Source organism: Drosophila tropicalis, unplaced genomic scaffold (assembly GCF_018151085.1).
Source record: "Drosophila tropicalis isolate 14030-0801.00 unplaced genomic scaffold, ASM1815108v1 contig_4, whole genome shotgun sequence".
Lineage (NCBI taxonomy): Eukaryota > Metazoa > Arthropoda > Insecta > Diptera > Drosophilidae > Drosophila > Drosophila tropicalis.
Window position 1 is genome coordinate 1,868,656 of NW_027172862.1, and position 19,293 is coordinate 1,887,948.

A 19,293-nucleotide genomic window follows, 5' to 3' on the forward strand; every position below is an offset into this window, starting at 1 on the left:
ACATAATATGTAAGTACATACATATGTATGTACATACATACATGATGACATTAATTATTAGTTAACAATCTGCAAGTTTAAATCTGCATGCACATAAGATAATTTTGATTAAGGTCCGGCCTAATGTTCTTGGTTGTTGGTTATGCTGCTGCTGCCGCCGCTGCTATTTACAAATTACATGGCGTTGACGCTGGCGTCGCTATTGCTGTTGTTGTTATTTTCTTCCTGTTTCTGTTTCGCTATGCACAAGCGCAAGAAGAAAAGGCAATAGCAACAAACAACAACACATTGAGAGTGTTAGCCAGAGTGCTAGCAAAGAAACAAAGAGAGAGAGAGATACCCAAAAGCAGAGCCGTCACGTGCGCTCTGCTTGGCTTACGCTCTTTCTCTCGCTCTCCCATTCTTGGCTGAGGGTTGCATTTACTTTTGTTGTTTTTGGCGAATGCTGCGACTGCGGCGACGTCCGACCAGCAGCAGCAGCAGCAGCCCAAAGTTAAAGCCACCGCAGCAGCGGCAGCATTTAGTTTGCTTGTGTCATTGCATTTGTGCGGGTAGAGGCATGAAAGAAAAATAAAAAGAAAAGCAAGGGAAACAGAAAGAAATTCAATAAGAAAAAGAAATAAAAATTACCAAAAAAAAAAATATATATATATACATAGATATAAAGTGTAATATTTTTTTTATTGTATTTTGATTGAGAAACAACAACTAAACGAGACATTACAACTGGAAATTATTTTGTATTACTTATGTATGCTCCCACCCGCCTGTTTCAAGTGCAAGTGAGATAGCTAACCAGTGTTTATAATTCTAACGGTAAATAAAAGGCATACACTAACAAAAAGAGAGAAGAAGAAAAAAAAACAGTTCAAAGTGCAAATAGTGATTTTTAGTAACCCTGTCCTCCCCCTTTTTCGTAATGAGATTTTTTGTTTTTCGTAGCTTTTTATTTTTATTTTTGCTGGTTTTAAGACCAGTTTTTTCGCTGATGATGGGTCTGGGGTGGGGCGGGGTTTTTTATTTAATTTTTTTGTTCCTTCTTTGTGCTTTGCTCTTTCAACTGCTGTCAAGCATGCACACACATACACAGAGAGACAGCGCGTGCTTTTTTTCTTATTTTTTTTTCCGCTTTTTGCCTACACAATCATACATATATGTACATATAAGCAGAGAGCGAGAGAGAAAGGTACACTTGAAAGCAAGCCCACATCGCGCTCAGCACTAGCTGCTTTTTGCTCTCTTTGACGCGTACAGTGACAGCGACCGAACCAGAGGCAGAGACTTTTGCTTGCTGCTTTTAGCCGTTGGCTTTGGCAGTTTGTCAACGTTTCTTCTCATCATTATACGTTGTTTAGCCGTGTTGTGCGCGTCGTCGTCGCTGTCGTTCTGTCGCCGTCGTCGTCGCCGACGTTCGTCATACATACGTCATATACAGTGGTGGTCAGCGTGTAAGCCCTTTTTTTTTTTGATTTTAAATTTGATTTTCTCGGCTCCTAAGAAACTTAATGAAGAAATTTTTTCAGTTATTTGTTGGATATTGTATTTAGAATCTGACACGTAATTATTGTCATTCCAGCTTTCGACGTTTTTTTACAGGTGCGTTTGAAAAAAAAGCTCCCCCAAAATGTTTGACAATAGTTTAGCCCGGTCATTTCAAAATCTTTAATATTATAGTTAGACATGTGTATTCTTTGAAAAAGTTGTAGATCTAGGTAATCTAAGATAAACTGCATACCAAAAATTTTCATTTTAGCCCCAGTATTTATTTTGGGGCCTATCGAAATTTCGGGATTTTGTATGTAATTCTTGAGGTCTCTTTGTTTGACGACGTTTTACGATACCAATTTAAGCTTAAGTATTATTTTCTTATTCTAAGTATGAAAGTGAATTGAATTTCCCGTCAAATGATACATGTTTCATAAAAATCCGACAAAAATTAGATTGATTTCACCGCCCATACTTAAAAAAAACCAGGTAAGCAAAATTTCCCATACATGCGTGCAAAGAAAGAGACGGAGGATGTGTGGGAAATTTTGCTAGTTCTAGTCTTTTTTTAAGTATGGGCGATGAAATCAATCTAATTTTTGTCGGATTTTTATGAAACATGTATCATTTGACGGGAAATTCAATTCACTTTCATACTTAGAATAAGAAAATAATACTTAAGCTTAAATTGGTATCGTAAAACGTCGTCAAACAAAGAGACCTCAAGAATTACATACAAAATCCCGAAATTTCGATAGGCCCCAAAATAAATACTGGGGCTAAAATGAAAATTTTTGGTATGCAGTTTATCTTAGATTACCTAGATCTACAACTTTTTCAAAGAATACACATGTCTAACTATAATATTAAAGATTTTGAAATGACCGGGCTAAACTATTGTCAAACATTTTGGGGGAGCTTTTTTTTCAAACGCACCCGTAAAAAAACGTCGAAAGCTGGAATGACAATAATTACGTGTCAGATTCTAAATACAATAACCAACAAATAACTGAAAAAATTTCTTCATTAAGTTTCTTAGGAGCCGAGAAAATCAAATTTAAAATCAAAAAAAAAAAAAGGGGCTTACACGCTGACCACCACTGTATAAAAGAAAACTTGCATCAGTTTATTATAAATTTCTGGTATATTATTTTTTTTTTTTTTAAATACATGTACATAGTTTTCTTATACCTGCATATAGAGTGTAGGTGTGCACGTTTGAGTGTGTAGAAAATTGTACTAAATTTTAATTTTATTTTTCAAAAAGAAAATGAATTGCACATTTTGCTTTGAACACTCGTTTTTCACATGGAAAATTAGCAACAATAAAAGAAAAATGCAAAAGAAAGTGCGTGATGAGAGAGAGAAAGAAAAAGAGAGAGAGAAAAGTCGTCGTTGCGACTCTCTTGGCCATTCACAGAGACTGTCTATGTCTCTCTCTGCCTCTGCCTCTCTCTCCCTCTTTTTAACTGTGTTTGTGTGTGCAAAATAAAAAAAATTCTGAGCATTAAATTTTGATATTTTTGTCTGTTGCTTTTACTTTCTAGCAGCAAAAATACAGAAAAAAATACTTGAAAGCTTTTTTTTTTTTGTTATTTTTCTGATATTTAAATTATCCATTTAGGAGGAACACAACAACCCAATTTTCAGATATATATGTATAATATATTTATGCATATATGTATATTGTATGTAGAAATATATTTGGATGCGTACATATTTGAAATATACCAATACTAAAAAAAAAAAAAAAGTATCTTTTATTTAATTTCTCTTGACCTTTTAGGTTTGTTAGTTACAGTTTGTATTAACATAACTGTTTAATTTGAATACAGGTATCAGAAAACTTTGCAAGCAATTTTCCTATTTGAATATTTAATGGTACAATGCCACGCGCTGCCTTACCTATTGAGTTTACACTCTCTCTCTCTTTCTACCCTCTCTGTTTCGGCAAATATTCCTTGCTCCTGCTCTCTCTTCCGCTCTGTGCTTTTCTAATTACTTCTCTACGCTTCCATTAAACTAACTATTCGATACTTTTCTTACTTGCTTACTTCCTTTTCTTATCTCTTACTCTCTCATTGTGTACTGCTTACTCCTGTTGAATGTTTAATGTCAAGGCAGGGTAAACTACTTCACCTCCCCAAGGATTTACTGCAACGCCCACGCAAAGCTTTCTCACTCTCTTTCCCAGTGTACGGCTCCTGTTTGCTTATTGTCAATGCCTCCTCTCTCTCTCTCTCTCTCAGTAGGCAGCGACAGCTGACAATGACAGTTACCGCCGGCTGCAGCAGCCACGACCCTTGACCTTTTCATATATATTATGACAACAAGAACAATGCAACATAACTTGCTTTCCCAAATCACACACACACACACACACTATTGTACTTTGATGCCCATAGTTGAATGCCCCAAAAAAAAAAAACACACACACACACATGGCAAAGCAGCTGACACTGCGCGCACGCGTCAAATGTTTTTTCCATTGATGAAAGCGACTGCAGCGGCCACTGCTCTGACTGGCTGCAGTGCAGCGGCAGAGGCAGCAGCAGAAGCAGCGTTACTGCACTGCAACTTGTTGGCTAGTTGGTTAGGGGCCGCTGCTGCGCAGTCTTTTGCTGCCTAACTGCCACGCAGCTGTGCACAATTGGCGCAAACGCAACAGCTGCTTTCTTGTTTCTTTCTCTGCTCTGTTTTGGAGTAATAAAAAAAAACAAAAAAACAACAACAACCAATCGATAAATACAAAGTTAATTTGGGTAGTTAATTACCTATCGATAAAAATATGTGCTGATAAGGGACTCTGTTAAAATGCAGCTTCCAATCAGAATGATTCAATTGGAATTTTTTTTGCACCTTAATGACTTTGTTTGTGTGGAAACTCAGAAGTAGAGATATTTGTGTATGATTAATAATAAAGACAGTATCTAAAATATTTAATAAATATTTTGTTTAGTTTTAACAATTTTTCATTTTAATGCGTTAAATGCGTTCATGTGACATGCATAAAAAAAACAAAAACAAACAATAATTGTTGAGAGAAGCTTTTTTCCTAATTTTTTGTCTTTATTCTTTGCAGCCAAAACAATAACAACAAAATAACTGTGCTTATTCCAACAACAACAAAAGCATCGGCTACCAAACAACAACAAAGGAAAATTGCAACCCACGCCAGCAACAACAACAAAAGACAACCACCGAACCAAAAGGAAAACCTGAAAATAACTCTCTTAACACAATTGTAAACGTGTCGCGACGCGATTCAAAAAAAAACAAATAAAAAGAAAAAACAACACACAACACAAACGCACAAAAACAAAAAAGCTGTCTCTCTTTGGCGCTCTCTCTCTCTCTCTTACAACTCACCCGCGCTCTCTTATTTTTCCATCTCTCTCTTGTGTCTCGTGCTTTGCCAGTTTGTTTTTTAAGTGTTCGCCGCGTTGTGTGAGTGCGTGCGTTTGTGTGTGAGTTCCACTCTGTGTGTGTGTGTTGTGTGATATTCAGCGTGTGTGTGTGTGTGTGTGTGCGTGTCCGAGCTTAGTCGTCGTTGGCTATGTTAGCGGGCGGGGGCATAAAAGTGCTATTGCAAGCTGCCAAATATATTGAGCAGCGCGATAAAAACATTCAACCATCCCCCCCGCAATCATCCTTGATATTGCCGCAGCAGCAGCAGCTACAACAAAATCCGTTGCCGTTGCACTTCTTCAATGGCAACGGTAACAACAGTATCAACAACAACAACAATAACAGCACAAGCCAATACAATAGAAACACTGCAGCAGCAGCAGCAACAACAACACTATCAACAACAACAACAGCTGCTGCTGCTGCCACAACGCAGCAACCCGCGGTAAATGGCTTAAGCAACGGCAATATTATTGGCGCAGCAGCAACAACAACATTACCTGCATTGTATACCAACGGCGGCAACAGCAGCAGCAGCAGCAACAATGTGCGCAGTCAATTATTAGCTGCTGGCGGCCAGATGCAGCAGCAGCAACAACAACAACACCATCATCTGGATTATGAGTTTGTTGTTGGCGGCAACAACGGCGCCGGCGTCGTTGCATCATCGTCAGCGTCATCATCAGCAACATCATCCCCGTCCCCACCAATAATAAACAACGGCGGCGGCAACTCCGCGACGACCATCAGCTGCATCAATGGACAATTGGAGGCGGTAATTTCTTCATCGCGCAACAGTGAAGGTCGCAATGCCATAATATCGGGTAAGTAACCAGAACAGATATACGACACCCCGAACAATGGCAATCAAGTTTCTCATTCACTTGAGGGGGGAAGAAACTCTCTTCTTTTTAGCATCATTGATTTCGTCAATGCGAATCAGATCACCGTTTTAGGCATTTTTGATTTTGTAGTCGTGTGGAAAAGAGTGTGGAATAAGCTAAAATGGCAATAGTGTCCCGAATGGTTGTAGTAGTGGGTAGATTAACCGTAATTACCTAAACGGTTAGCGGTTAGCTTTTATGTGCATATGTACATCTATTTGATTAGCATGTCACTTGTTTCTATTGGAGTGACCGTAATTGCTAGTTTTATTGTTGTTGTTGTTATTGTTGGCTCCGTCCTCTTAGCCAGCAGCGGCGGCAGCTTCCCTCCTTACTTATTTTTGACTCATCACGAAAATCTGAAGAACCAAAAACTGTTGCTCCGTTGCTTGTGCGCTCTGCTTTTGCGATTTTCTTCTCTTGGCCAGAAAGGCAGAGAGAAAAATAGAGAGAGAGAGACAGAGAGCAAGAGATATATGTAGATTGAGATTTGTTGATGAAAAAGAAGGGGAGCGACGGTTGAATTGCATTTATATTTATTTTGACCTTGTTTGTTGTGCTCCCTCCCTCTGTTACCGTGCACTTTGCGTGGGCGCGCACTGTACCACGCACACACACAGACAGAGAGACAGACAGACAGACAATCAGTTGTGTTTGCTGCTCTCTCCAATCGCCATACTCTCTCTCACTCTCTCAACACAGGTTGCAAGCGTGGCAGCCGCAGCAGGTACCGTTATATTTTTAGCGCGCTGTTTTTTACGTTGAAATTGGCATGTGCTAAATTTTGTTACAGGTGATGGGCGAGCAAGGTGGTGCTACTGCTGGTAATGGTCGTCGGTTTTCCGTCCTCTTCCCCAAGTTATCAAGCGGGTGGGTGAAGGTGTCCGTGTGCGTGTTTTTATACCCTTTACATCCGGTAAACAAAAACCAAAAGACGAAGACAAAAATTAAGCAAAAGGAGTCAATTGCATAGGTTTCATGTGTCTGGGCTCTCTTTTTTTTTTTTTTTTTGTGTTTTGATTGGCAACTTTAACTTTAATTAGGAAAAAACAATAGGAATAACAAGTTGATTTTCGAAATGACGTTAAGGAAAGGTGGAATATTGTATCATCTTAAGTACAGTGAAAGGTCTATAGTCGAGCCCTTCCCGAAGGCGAACATATTTCCACCCATACGAGCATTCAATGCATTTTTATCAGGGTAGGGGGTATCCCTATAGTCGTGTTATTCTGTAGCAGTGGCTGTCCGGCCACACGAGCATTCACTGTACATTGTTTCAAAACCTAATTCGCATTTTTCATTAGCTTTTTCATCAGGATAGGGTATCCCCATAGTCGTGTTATGTCGTGCCATTGATTCTCAATATTGTTTTGCATTCCTCTTTTTGTGTATTTTTTGTTGTCTACTTCTTTTGCTGTGCTCATTTGGTCTATTAGAGTTTTTTTTTTTATTTTATTTTATTTCGTTGTTGTTTGTCAACATTTATTTAATTTTTTTTTTTTTGTCGATTTTTTCTTATGTTGTTTTCTTCAACTTTTTTTTGCCATGCGCTTAGTCGTGTTTCGCACATACGCTTGTACTTGTTGCTGTTGTTGTTGTTGTTGTTTGGGGTCACGTCATTCTGCTTGTGACGGTCCCTCTCTCTTAGTCATTCGCTCTCTTAGTCTGCCTCTCTCTCTGGCGCTGCACAAAAAAATTAGTCATACCAAAAACAAAATACAGATTGTCATGCAATATAGCGAGAGGGAAAGAGAGTGAGTGTGAGAGCGCCCACGTGCTCTCTCTCTTTGTGTTTGCAAATACACTCGTTAGCTCTCTCTTTCTCTCTTACTCTTACGCTCTCATGTAAAGCAAAGTCAATGAACTTTGTACGCATTTTTGTTGCCTGTTTTTTTTTTTCTTTCTTATTTTATGTTGTTGTGGTTTTTTTTTTGTTTTGTTGGTCTTTCCTTTTCATTAATATTACTAATTTTTTCTGCTCTTTACTTTACTTTTGGTTGGTTGGCTAGCTGGCTTTCTTTGCTTTTTATGTTTTTAATTTACTTACAGCATTTCTTTCTGTCTCTTTGCCTTTGCTTTGTTGCTGTAATATTTGGACAGCTGTGTCTTTGTTTTTGTAGTTGTGTTCGCTCGGTTATTTCTCCTACTATTTTCCCTATCCCTATCCCTGCCCCCGCAACATCAGCGTCTTGTTCCGCTTCTCCTTGTGGAGCGCTTTTGTTCCCGTTCCCGTATTTGTACTTGTTTTCATTTCCTGCTTTCCAAACACACACTCATAGTCTTCTCATCAGCTGAGAGCCAAAAACTTCAAATGTGCATATTATGCAAGCAAATGTGTAAGAGAGAGAAGACAAATTTTGAAGTGCCAATGAGAGAGATGGAAACATTTGCTGCAAAAAGCTTGTGAGCTGGGAAAATTCTATTTTTATACATTGCTCTGCTGCTCCTGGCTCCTCGACCACACATACAAACATGCACATGTGTATGTACGTGTATTAAACACGTCTGCAATGCGTGTTGGGTGTAGGTGGACCCCAGCAGCAAGATGGGTGACCTTTGGGGCGGTGCATAGGGTTGGAGTTTAAGATTTTTGATAACTGAACATTCCAATTAGATCGCTCGGTTCTTGAACATTATATTCAATACAATTGATTGGAAATCACGCCTAAAAGCACGCAACAAGAATAATGCAAATGTATTTCAATATTTACAAACACCAATACATCATACCATACATATATACATATGTATGTATATGTATATGTGGGTATATTATACATATGTATTTTGTAAAATTGTATCTACGTATCTTTCTATTTGTATGCATATATTCATCTCTTCTTGCATAAATCTGTGTACACTTGAAAAAAAACATTTGTCGACTACTTCAAATATAGCTCATTAATATTGACATTATTGTGTGTATATATGCACAGTTATTTTCTTATCGTATTCTTTATTATTTACTTGCTTGGTTGGGTTCTTGGTTGGGAGCCTGTTTTTCAGAACCTTTTTACCAAAATTATCACTTGCAAACATTGAGCTATTATAATTATTTTTCTCTCTTTTTTTCTTAAATTAAGAACTTATAATAGTTAAAAAAAGTTCTTCCTCCTAACAATAAAAGTCAAAACTCCTAAAGTATTTCGAATTTCAGAATAATAATCTTAATACTCCAATACAACCAAAATTACAAAAAAAAAAAAAAAGACCAAGAATACCCACTGAGATAGTATTAAATAATATTTTATATATCACAAAATGGTATAAAACTATTTCCAATTATATGTAATTTCATAAATGCATAAATCTACCCTAAAAAAGGCAAAATCTTGCCTGTTGATTAAAAAAAATGACTAAACTTGATTAAAATAAGACACGAAAACGACTCGCTCGAAATCTGATATACAACAAGTAAGGCTAAGACTCTAAAAACAGTCTATTAAATTTGTCAAAAGATGTCATGACTAGGATTCCATTTTCTTTAGACATTTATAAGCAGAAAATTTTCTCATTGAATCCAATGAAAATTTTATTAAATGTTTAATGGGAAGTATTCGATCAAAGGACTTAACAAATGTTTGTTTTTTCTGCAAGTGTTGGCAGAGTTATGCGAGCTAGTGTATTTCTGTCTGTCTCGCCTTTTCTCTCTCTAGGTCAATTCGATTTTAGTAACTGGTGCTACATATGTATGTATGTATATACATGCGTATTTAAATTAATACATGCAACAATTCTTGATCACAATTTGCATTATTACGTTTAAGCTGTGATTTTTGAGCTCTTCTGATATCAATCTCGTTTCTTGGCTAACTCAATTCAGTCGTGCAGCAACAACAAAAAAAAAAAAAAACATACTTATGGATCGGTGGCAACAATATGAATTAATTATTCAAATGATGGCACATTTCAATGCCTTGTTGCAACAGCAAAATCACCAACAACAACAACAACAAGAGAAGAAAGAGGTGGAGGAGCATTTGCTGCCGATGGCACCCAAAAAGAAATGGATTTATCGTCATTATGATGGTATAGTGTGTGCGTGCGTGTGTGCGTGTGTTTGTAATTGTGTGTGAGTGTGCAGTCACGTGCGCGTGCCATTATCACGTGGCCGCCGCCACCGCCGCCCCAATAGATAGTGACAGACAGAGAGTGAGAGAGACAATTGCTCGGGGTGGGAAGATAATGTAAATAAATTAGTTTTCAAACGAGAAGGAGGGTTAACTTCTCATGACCCATTCCTCCTCCGATTACCTACAAGTATTAAACGCGTCTTTACAACTTTCCAAATCTATCAATAAGGATTTACTGCTATTTAATAAATAACCCCCCATTGACTCCCCTTCCCCGACAAACGATCGGTCGTATATTAGGAATAGGAAGTTATTTCTTCTGTTTACCATTTGGGTTCTTTATTTTGCCTCCCTCCCGCCCTGCTATCTACAATTTTTTTTTTTTGTTTATTATTTATAATTTTTCTTTTTATTTTTAATTTTTTTCCTATTTCTTCTTCTTTCTTTTTCTTTTTGTCTTTTTTTTTCATTTTTATTTTTCGACTTTTTTAGAGGATGAAAATTCCTCATCAAATTCAATCTACACGCAAGCAAAACAAGAGCAACAACAACAACTGCTAGCAGCAACAGGCAACAGCAATGGCAATGGCAATGGCAGTGGCAGTGGCAGAGTGGCAACAACAACAACAAAACTAACTGGTGCCTCTACGAACAACAAAAACAATAGCAACAGCACCTCCCCCTCATCATCTTCTGTGTCAGCAGCATCGTCAGCAGCTGCTGCGGCATTTATGCTACTTGCAACTGCGCCCCCAGCCCACAACAACAACAGCAACAACAACAGTTGTGGCAGCAATTCCACTACTGCTGCTGCTGCTTCTTCTTCTTCTGGTGGGGACAACAACATCAACCTATTGAAACATAAGATAATTGGCAACAATTTGGGTTCCGAGTTACCTCGCAAATGTTTTGTTTATTCATCTCCCGCTGCTGCTGCTGCCGCCGCTGGGGCTGGTAATACTGCTGCTGCTGCTGCTGTTGCTGCTGCCATCAGCAATAGCAGTATCTTTTCACTCACGCCACCCACGACTACAGCCTATAAAATCTCCAGCGAAACCACAAAATCACTCGTGCCACTCACCCCACCGCCCATGAGTAGCCGCAAAGTGATCGATACTCATTCAAGAATTCGCTCCAATTCATTATCCTCCCATAAACTTTCAGCGCAATCGCAACAGATCAGTGGCCTAATTATTGGTAACGCCGCCGATGCCCATATGAGCTATGTGGGTGGTGGCTCTGCTATTCGAGGTGGACAAGGAGTAGGAGGAGGAGCCGCCACATTAACGCCATCCACATTCAGTAGCGCCTCATATAGACAACTGATCAATGGCCAATCACAGGGGGGCGACAGCAACATCATCCTCACCATTATCATCGATTGTTGTAGCATCTGGAGCAGCAGCGATTTCCAATGTGTCGACATCGGCTCCAGTAACAGGATCTCAATTGTCAGCAGCCGCTGGTGCTGGTGGACGCAGGCGAACCATTAGTTCAAACAGCAATGGGTAAGAGAGAGTGAACTACTCACATACATCAAACAACTATATACAACTCGAATCCTTCAACTTTCAGGGCGGGCACTCGGGAGGTACACAACAAACTGGAAAAGAATCGTCGCGCCCATCTTAAGGAATGCTACGACAAATTAAAGAATGAGCTTCTCCTCAAAGACGAGGATCGTAAAAAGATCTCTAATTTGGTAATACTCGAGAAGGCATACAAATACGTCAAGGTACTTCTGCAATTCCTTGCTAAAAACCAACTTTTGTTCAAACTATATGCATATTCGATTTGTTTTAGCAATTGGATCGTCATGAACGCGAACAGGATGCCGAATTGGAGCGTCAGGCGAAAAAGAAAATTGAATTGCAAAAACGTTTGAATAGCCTCAAAAGGGATACGACGGATCAGAGCATTCCAATAAATGATAAAGGTGAGGAAACAAAGCAAAATGAAAAGAAAAGAAAAACTAGATCAAGTTTTGAATACAATTTATCCACGAGCCTCTTAGACCTTCAGTTTATGCAATCTCACAGAGAGAGAGAGAGATACCTGAGACTATAAACTAAACGTTTTTTTTTTTTTTGCTTTTCAGATGTCAATGAAGCCGTCTGCCTGGCAACTACATCAACAGCAGTAGCTAATGGAGGAGGCATTGGTGGTGGAGTAGCTGTAGGACGTCCCATACTATTCGATGGCACCACATCGCCGATTATTTGTGGTGCATCTGGGGTGAGTTGGAGTAAACTGACAAAATTCAAATGTTTCATTGTTTTTATTATCATAACTATCGTTTGCTTTCTCTCTCTCACTCTTGTTGTAGCTTGCAACCGCTGGGCCAACAACAACAGCGGCCTTGTCATCTGTGATACAAAATAAAATCAATAACGCCACCACCACCACCAACAACCACAATAACAACTCCAGCAGCAACAAACATCACAACATTGTTGCTGCCGCTGGCAACACCATGAGCAACAACACCACCAGCACCTCAACCACCTCAAGCATAGGCAATGCCCCTCCAATTTCAATACCAAATACAACGACAGCAATTACCGTTGCATTGGGTTTGCTCAAGAATAATCAAATTGCAGTGGTATCGCCGACCAACTCGGCCATTGCCGTTGCCCCTGCTGCTTCTGCTGCTGCTGCTGCTGCTGTCAGCAGTCCAGCAGGCAGTCCCGCCAATTTGCCACTGATAACAACAACCACAACAACAACAACAGCAGGAGGTGGAGGTGGAGGTATTGCCATTGCTGGTATCACACGTGGCTCACCCACACCATCAACACCATCCCCATCGCCAAGCTCATCATCGAGCGGTGTATCGTCGTCAGCCTCATTTATGGGCTCATCATCGTCATCATCATCCTCGTCATCGTCATCATCATCTTCATCCTCCTCATCATCATCATCATCCTCATCGTCGTCATCATCGACGTCGTCGTCATCATCCAACACATCGCCCAGCAGCTCGACAACAAGTTTATCTTCTTCAGTGGTGGCAGGAATTGTCACCCCATCCTCAACAACAACATTATCATCATCGCCACCCATGCAGACGCAGACGCCGACGATAACAACGACGCATTTGCTTGACTCCCGACATGGCCAAACTGCTGTGGGTCTCAAGATTCATGGCGCCGCCGCCGGCGCGCAGCTGCTGCAGCATTAAATGGCGGTGCCACCATAATGGCAACCACAGTGCCAGCATCACCTGGAACTGCAAATGGTAAGACCCTTAACCATTCAAGGAACAATCACAAGGAGACACAAAAAAGAATCATTAATTAGGATTTAGTTTATGTATAAAGATAGCCAACGAAAAGTATCTATAAGTTGCATGAAAAATAGTTATTACAAGTGGGGAGACATCCATCATTTGAACTATAATTATCCAATAACGTATTCCGTTTTGTGAAATGCGTCACAAGGACAGAAAATGGTAACCCAAAACTAATAACAAGCTAACATGGCAAACGCGCAACTCAATCAAACAAACAAACGAACGAACGACAGACTTGACGATGACGTAGTATGTCGATTTGTGTAAACTGTGCGAGCGAGACAGAGACGGATAATAATGGGTGGTCTCAAAAATTACGCAAGATTTGTTATCCAAAATGGAGGGAAAAACAAAATGGCTAGAGTCAAATTTTAACACAATCGATTTAAGTCTTATCAAGTAAACATTTTCGAACAAGCTGACCCCTTAATGTAACGTGTAAAATGTTTAATCTTAAACGTTTTTGTTTTGAAACCTAATTTACTAATGTAATTTAAAGGCATAAAAGGAACAGCTACTGAGTTTATACTTTAAACTACTTTTTGTAATGAACTTACTTTCGAAACAGTATCGATTCCAGTCAGTTACATTTCTTGCTTACTTTCGTATGGGCATGGCCACAACTTGTCTAAATAATAGATGACTAAAGTAGGCAAATCAGTTACTGTGGAAAGGGGAGGGTAACTTAAAATGTGATCACTTGATGTTAATAAGGGAAAGTCGACCAAAATGTAATCACTTACTAAACTCATCACAGTCTAGTTGATCTTTTGTACAGATGATGGTCTTGAAAATGAAAAGGTTTCACTTTAAATTTGCCGAAAACCCGAGTCCTAGTATTGTAGACCAAACGTCCATGGACTAAGCCGTCAAGCTATCGAGCTAATAGATTTGCCTTAATGCTTACTGTACTGGCAAGAGCAGGGAGACTTTCATTGATGCATACAATATTGACAATAGATAAGAGAGGCTTACAATTCGGACGGTGGAGAAGTGATGATGTTGATTCGAATACAACATAAAGTAGTCTAAAGTATTTTAGATAGATTAGATTCTTGTTTGTTGTTAAAAATTATTAATTATTGTTCCTTCTATACTCTGCAGGTTTTCATCAATCGGACAAGAAACGTAATTATAAACTCGAATTCTTGATGCGAAGCAGAACTACGGCACAGTGAATGAAGAAGAATGATGATGATAGTTAAATGAGGCAAGAAGACAACCAACAACACACAATAACACGCATTAAACAATTGATTTGTGTGCAACAGCTCCCACCTTACAACAACAACAACAAGAACAACGACAACAACAAATGTGGTTGTTTTAAATTGTTTTTTTCTTTTGGCACACACACGGACACACACACACACACACACATATATAACATTGAGCAACGCCACGTCGCCGTCATTTACGTAACAAACAACAACAACAACCAACAACAACAACAGCAAACAAGTTCCGCCCAACATTTAGCATCGATTTTGTGAAAATCAACTAAGAGATATGGATAAAATATTGAGATAATATTAAATCAAAAAGAATCAAATTATTTTTGAATGCATCATTTTTTATACATGGCAACAAAACACACAACAACAACAACAAAACACGCAACAACATGCAACCAAAGGGCAACAACACGAATCAAATAATTAACATTAATTCTCAAAGTAAAAACATAAAAAAAACACAAAAAAAAACAAAAACAAACACAATATATTGCATATACACACATACATCTGTAATACTATATATGTATATAGGATTCATTCATATACTAGATTCATAGAGCACACTCACACAATTATAAATGTAACACAAAATCATTATGAAACAAACAAACAAACAACAACAACAACACGAAGAATTCAAATTTTTGCGCTGTTGTAAACAGAAACCACCAAAATGGGTAACGCTTTATAAACTATAGTATATATACATATATATATATATATATATATATATATATACACATACCCAAGTAAAACAAAAAGAATACAAAAAAAAAAACAAAACCTACATGTAAAACTAAAATGAAACCCAAAAGATTTTCGAAATTGATGTGACAAATCTGGCAAACACCAACAAATAATACAATATGTAATTCCCATGCATATATATATATATATATATAGTATATATGTATGTATGTATATGATATAGAACTAGATAAGTTTTCCACACACGAAATAGCTGTAACTTTATACATAACTACAAATGATTCCATGGGCTGCCAATTGAGAGAGGGCACTGCTTGAATATCCAAGCAAAAGTAAGCAGTGTTCTCTACAGTTTCTTTATTGTTTCACTTGGAAATCTTTTGAATGTATGTATGTATGTGTGTGCGTGTGTCTCTTTGTGTGTGCGTGTGTGTTTGTGTTTATATGTGTTTTTGTGTGTGCATGTGCAATATTTAGCAGCAGCAGCCTCAATATATGAAATAAATAAATAAATATATATATATATATAAATATTAATCAATCAGTGTGACTAGTAAATGTGTTATATAGAAGATATATATATATATATAAACAGTTTATATATATATATATATAAACAGTTTATATATATATATATATGTATGTAATAGAGAACTAAAATCAAAAGCAAAACCACAAAATAACCCTCAAACACCGCCCACCACCCACCACCCATTTACCCACTTAGCAGCAGCAGCAGAGCGCTCTTTAATAAATTTCTATTTAATTTTTTAAATCAAATTTTGTATAAATAATTAACTTATTATGTATTCACTTACACGATTTAGAAAGAGATCAAGCTATATATTTATTTAGAAAATTTTATAACTTTTGCAATATTTTTTTGTAAATTTTTCAAGTGACAGCTCAATCGAGAGATACCTGTCTACGACAAGAGCTTTCACTGTACTTATATTAAAAATGTTTCCCAATTTTACAATTTTATTTAAATTTTTAACAAATTTTTTGTTTTCTCTTACTATAATGATATTTGGCTTTGCTTCTGCAGAAGACAAAAATGTTTTAGAAATCGTTGTGATTTTTAGTTTCTTGATAGTTTAAGACAATTTGTCGTAAACAAGAAGAAGACACACATGCAAAGGATACACAACAACAACATTGGAATATATATGTATATGTATGTGTTAACATGGATATTTTTGATGTTAGCTAAGAGAGAGATAGAGAGAGAGTTTCACTTTATTTGTATAGACTTAGAAATTGAGTGTTATATATTTTTATGAGCATATCTCTTTGCTTTTGTCAATGTCTGTGTGTAGGATATGTGTGTGTGTGTGTGCTTTAACGTTTGTATGTATGTATATGTCTTTGTGTTAAATGAAAAAGTATTAGAACAAATATCTCCTTAACGATAATAATAACCAACAACATTGAATGAATTTAGTTTTGGATTGAATTTGTTGGCGTACGGTGCAATGTGGGGAGGGGGCAAACCCAAAAGAAGGAACAATAGAATAAAACTATATCATCTATCACATATATATGTATGTATATACATATATATATATATATATCTATATGTACATGTGTTTACCGACCTACAAAAAAACACTTAACAAGAGAAAATTCAAAAGGCGCAGAGCATAAATTTTTTTATATTTTGTAAATACCTACAAACAAAAAGAAAAAACGGGGGGGAAAAAAAACTGTCGAAAAAAAAAACAATACATACACATATACATACATATATATAAATATATATATATATATTTATATGTATCTATATACACATTTTTTGATATACATGTTTTTAGGGCAAGATTTGTAAAAAAAAAAAAAAACAACAAAACACAAAAAAAAAAACCAAAAGCGAAAGTTTGTGGGGGGTCGGAGAAGCGAGCAGGGAGGGGGGCACTTGCCAAAAAAAAAAACAAAAAACACAAAGAAAAAATTATAATTTTTTGTATATTTTGAATTTTCTGGAAAAACCTTAAAAAAAAAAAAACAGAAATATAAAAACACTTAAAGTTTATTTTCACACCAAAATGTTGAAGAAAAACAAAAAGAAAACCCAACATGGAATTAAAGTAGTAAATACAAAAGCTTCTAAAACAAAAATAAAAGAAAACAAAAAAAAAAAACACAAAAAGTTTCAATTCAATAGAAAAGAAAATAAATAAATCCAAAAAAAAAAAAAAAAAACAACAAAAATAATTGTATGTGTGTAAATGTTTTTTGAGTGTAAATGTTTAATTGCTAAATGTATAGAATTAAGAACAGGAAACCAATCGATGAATTTTTCAAGAGTTAAAACAAACAACAACTACAACAACAACAAGAACAACACCTAAACAATAATAGAGAAAGCAAATAGGAAAGGAATGTGACATAAAAGGACATTGGTTTTACTTCTTTTTTTGTTCGCACCGTTCATCTCCTGTTTTCTTTGTTTATTTGGTTTTTAATGGTTTCAGTCCTGTTTTTCTTATTATTATTATTATTATTATTACAATTATTACTTACTCTTTTTTTTTTTGTGTAATTTTTACTAAACGATTTCATTTTAGAAATTCATTATACATTATATAAATATATATATTTAACTTAATATTATTGTTTCTTCTTTTTTTTTTTTTTTGCTATATTAAATTTATATTATTGAAAAAGTTAAAAACAAATATCGGGAGTATTGCAAAAATTAAGAAAAAAAAAATTAATCTATATAAAATAAAAAAAAAGAAAACAAAAAATGAAAACAAAATCACACACACACAATTGAAATTGAAAGAGAATCATTTTAGCTGTATATGTAAAATTAATTTTAAAAATGCAAAACACAAAACTTTTGAGAAAACAAAAATGAGTATAATATATATATAGATATGTATACATACATATATCTGATATAAATGTAAATGTGTAAAGAAACAAAAAAAAAAAAAAAAAAAAAAAAAAACAATACAACAAAAAAATGAGAAAAAAATAAAACAAAAAATGAAAAGAGATTTCGAAAAATGTAAAATGTGTTTTTCTTTATTTCTCATCATCTTAAAAAATATTGGAAAGTAGTTAGAAAGTTCTGCCACTTCGACTAGGGCATATACAAAAAATCTTTGCTAAATATACATATAAATTTAAAAAACTTTTTAGCCATTAAAAAAAAGTTAAGTGGTAGAAGAGTTTTGCCCCCTAAAGTATGCATTAAGCAGTACAAAACTTTGCTATTTCAATTATATAAAGACATATTGCGAAACGTCTTATCAGCTTGTTTCATAACAATTAATAATTTTCAACACAATTGCACACTTTAAGGGCAAATTCCCACATTTTACTTACCTAGATTCGCCAAAGCTAGTCAATTGCATACTTCAAGGGACACATTTTGACCCATTCCATAAGGCTTTACTTATGTATCATAATTTTCAGGCAATCTGTATTTATAATCTGAGAATTCAAATCTTATGAATTTACACTAAAATTTCGAAGCAGTTTGTTCAATTTTCGTAATTTTCATGATAAATTTTAAAAAGGGTATATTATGTTTGGTCACAAGTGTGTGCAACGCATAGAAGGAAGCATCTCCGACCATTTAAAGTATATATATTGATCAGCAAGACGAGCTCATATAGCCATGTCCGTCTTGATCAACGCAGTCTCCTCCTCGGATTCAGCCGGAACTGACTACTTTCATTCAACACGAACTGTGAGTTTGCTCAACATTATTATTACACCTATAAACGACTGTGCTAAATTTGATCAAGATCGGGTGACTATATCATAGCTTTGGGAGCTTTTCCATAGGAAGGATTGGTGTTGATCAAAAACTTCGTTATTTGCTATGCTAAGATTAGAGACCGTTCATTTGCAAACAGTAGATTTTTTTTTACGTTTTTCCACTTTGAGGGCTATACAGGTAAGTAAGAAATGTACAAACTTTCGGTGAAAGTTAGTCCCAGCCCTCTGGTTCAAAGCTATAAAGGAGCCAGCATCTCTGTCTGTTGGCCATGAGAGCTTTGTTATCGTTATCTAGGTAGTTTGGTCTGCCATCATGAAAAATAAAGACATTTTGGCTAATGATACGTAAAATATTTGGTACAAACTACCATCTACAGCTTGTCCAACTTAACAGTGGAGATTATGTTGTATATTGCATATATTCTTGATCAGCATAACAAAACGACTTCATATTGCCATGTCGATACTTT

At 36.3% G+C, this 19,293-nt stretch overlaps 1 protein-coding gene across 1 annotated transcript; it reads left to right on the forward strand.

Annotated features, from left to right (window-relative positions):
- Positions 1–537: 537 nt before the first annotated feature.
- On the forward strand, positions 538–17,466 carry Mnt. Its single transcript, XM_068285362.1, is given in 9 exon segments — positions 538–816; positions 4,568–5,717; positions 10,343–11,206; positions 11,208–11,358; positions 11,426–11,585; positions 11,654–11,786; positions 11,949–12,085; positions 12,177–13,088; positions 14,247–17,466. Coding segments are annotated over 7 exon segments (2,976 nt in total). The 5' UTR covers positions 538–816; positions 4,568–5,041; the 3' UTR covers positions 13,032–13,088; positions 14,247–17,466.
- Positions 17,467–19,293: the final 1,827 nt, after the last annotated feature.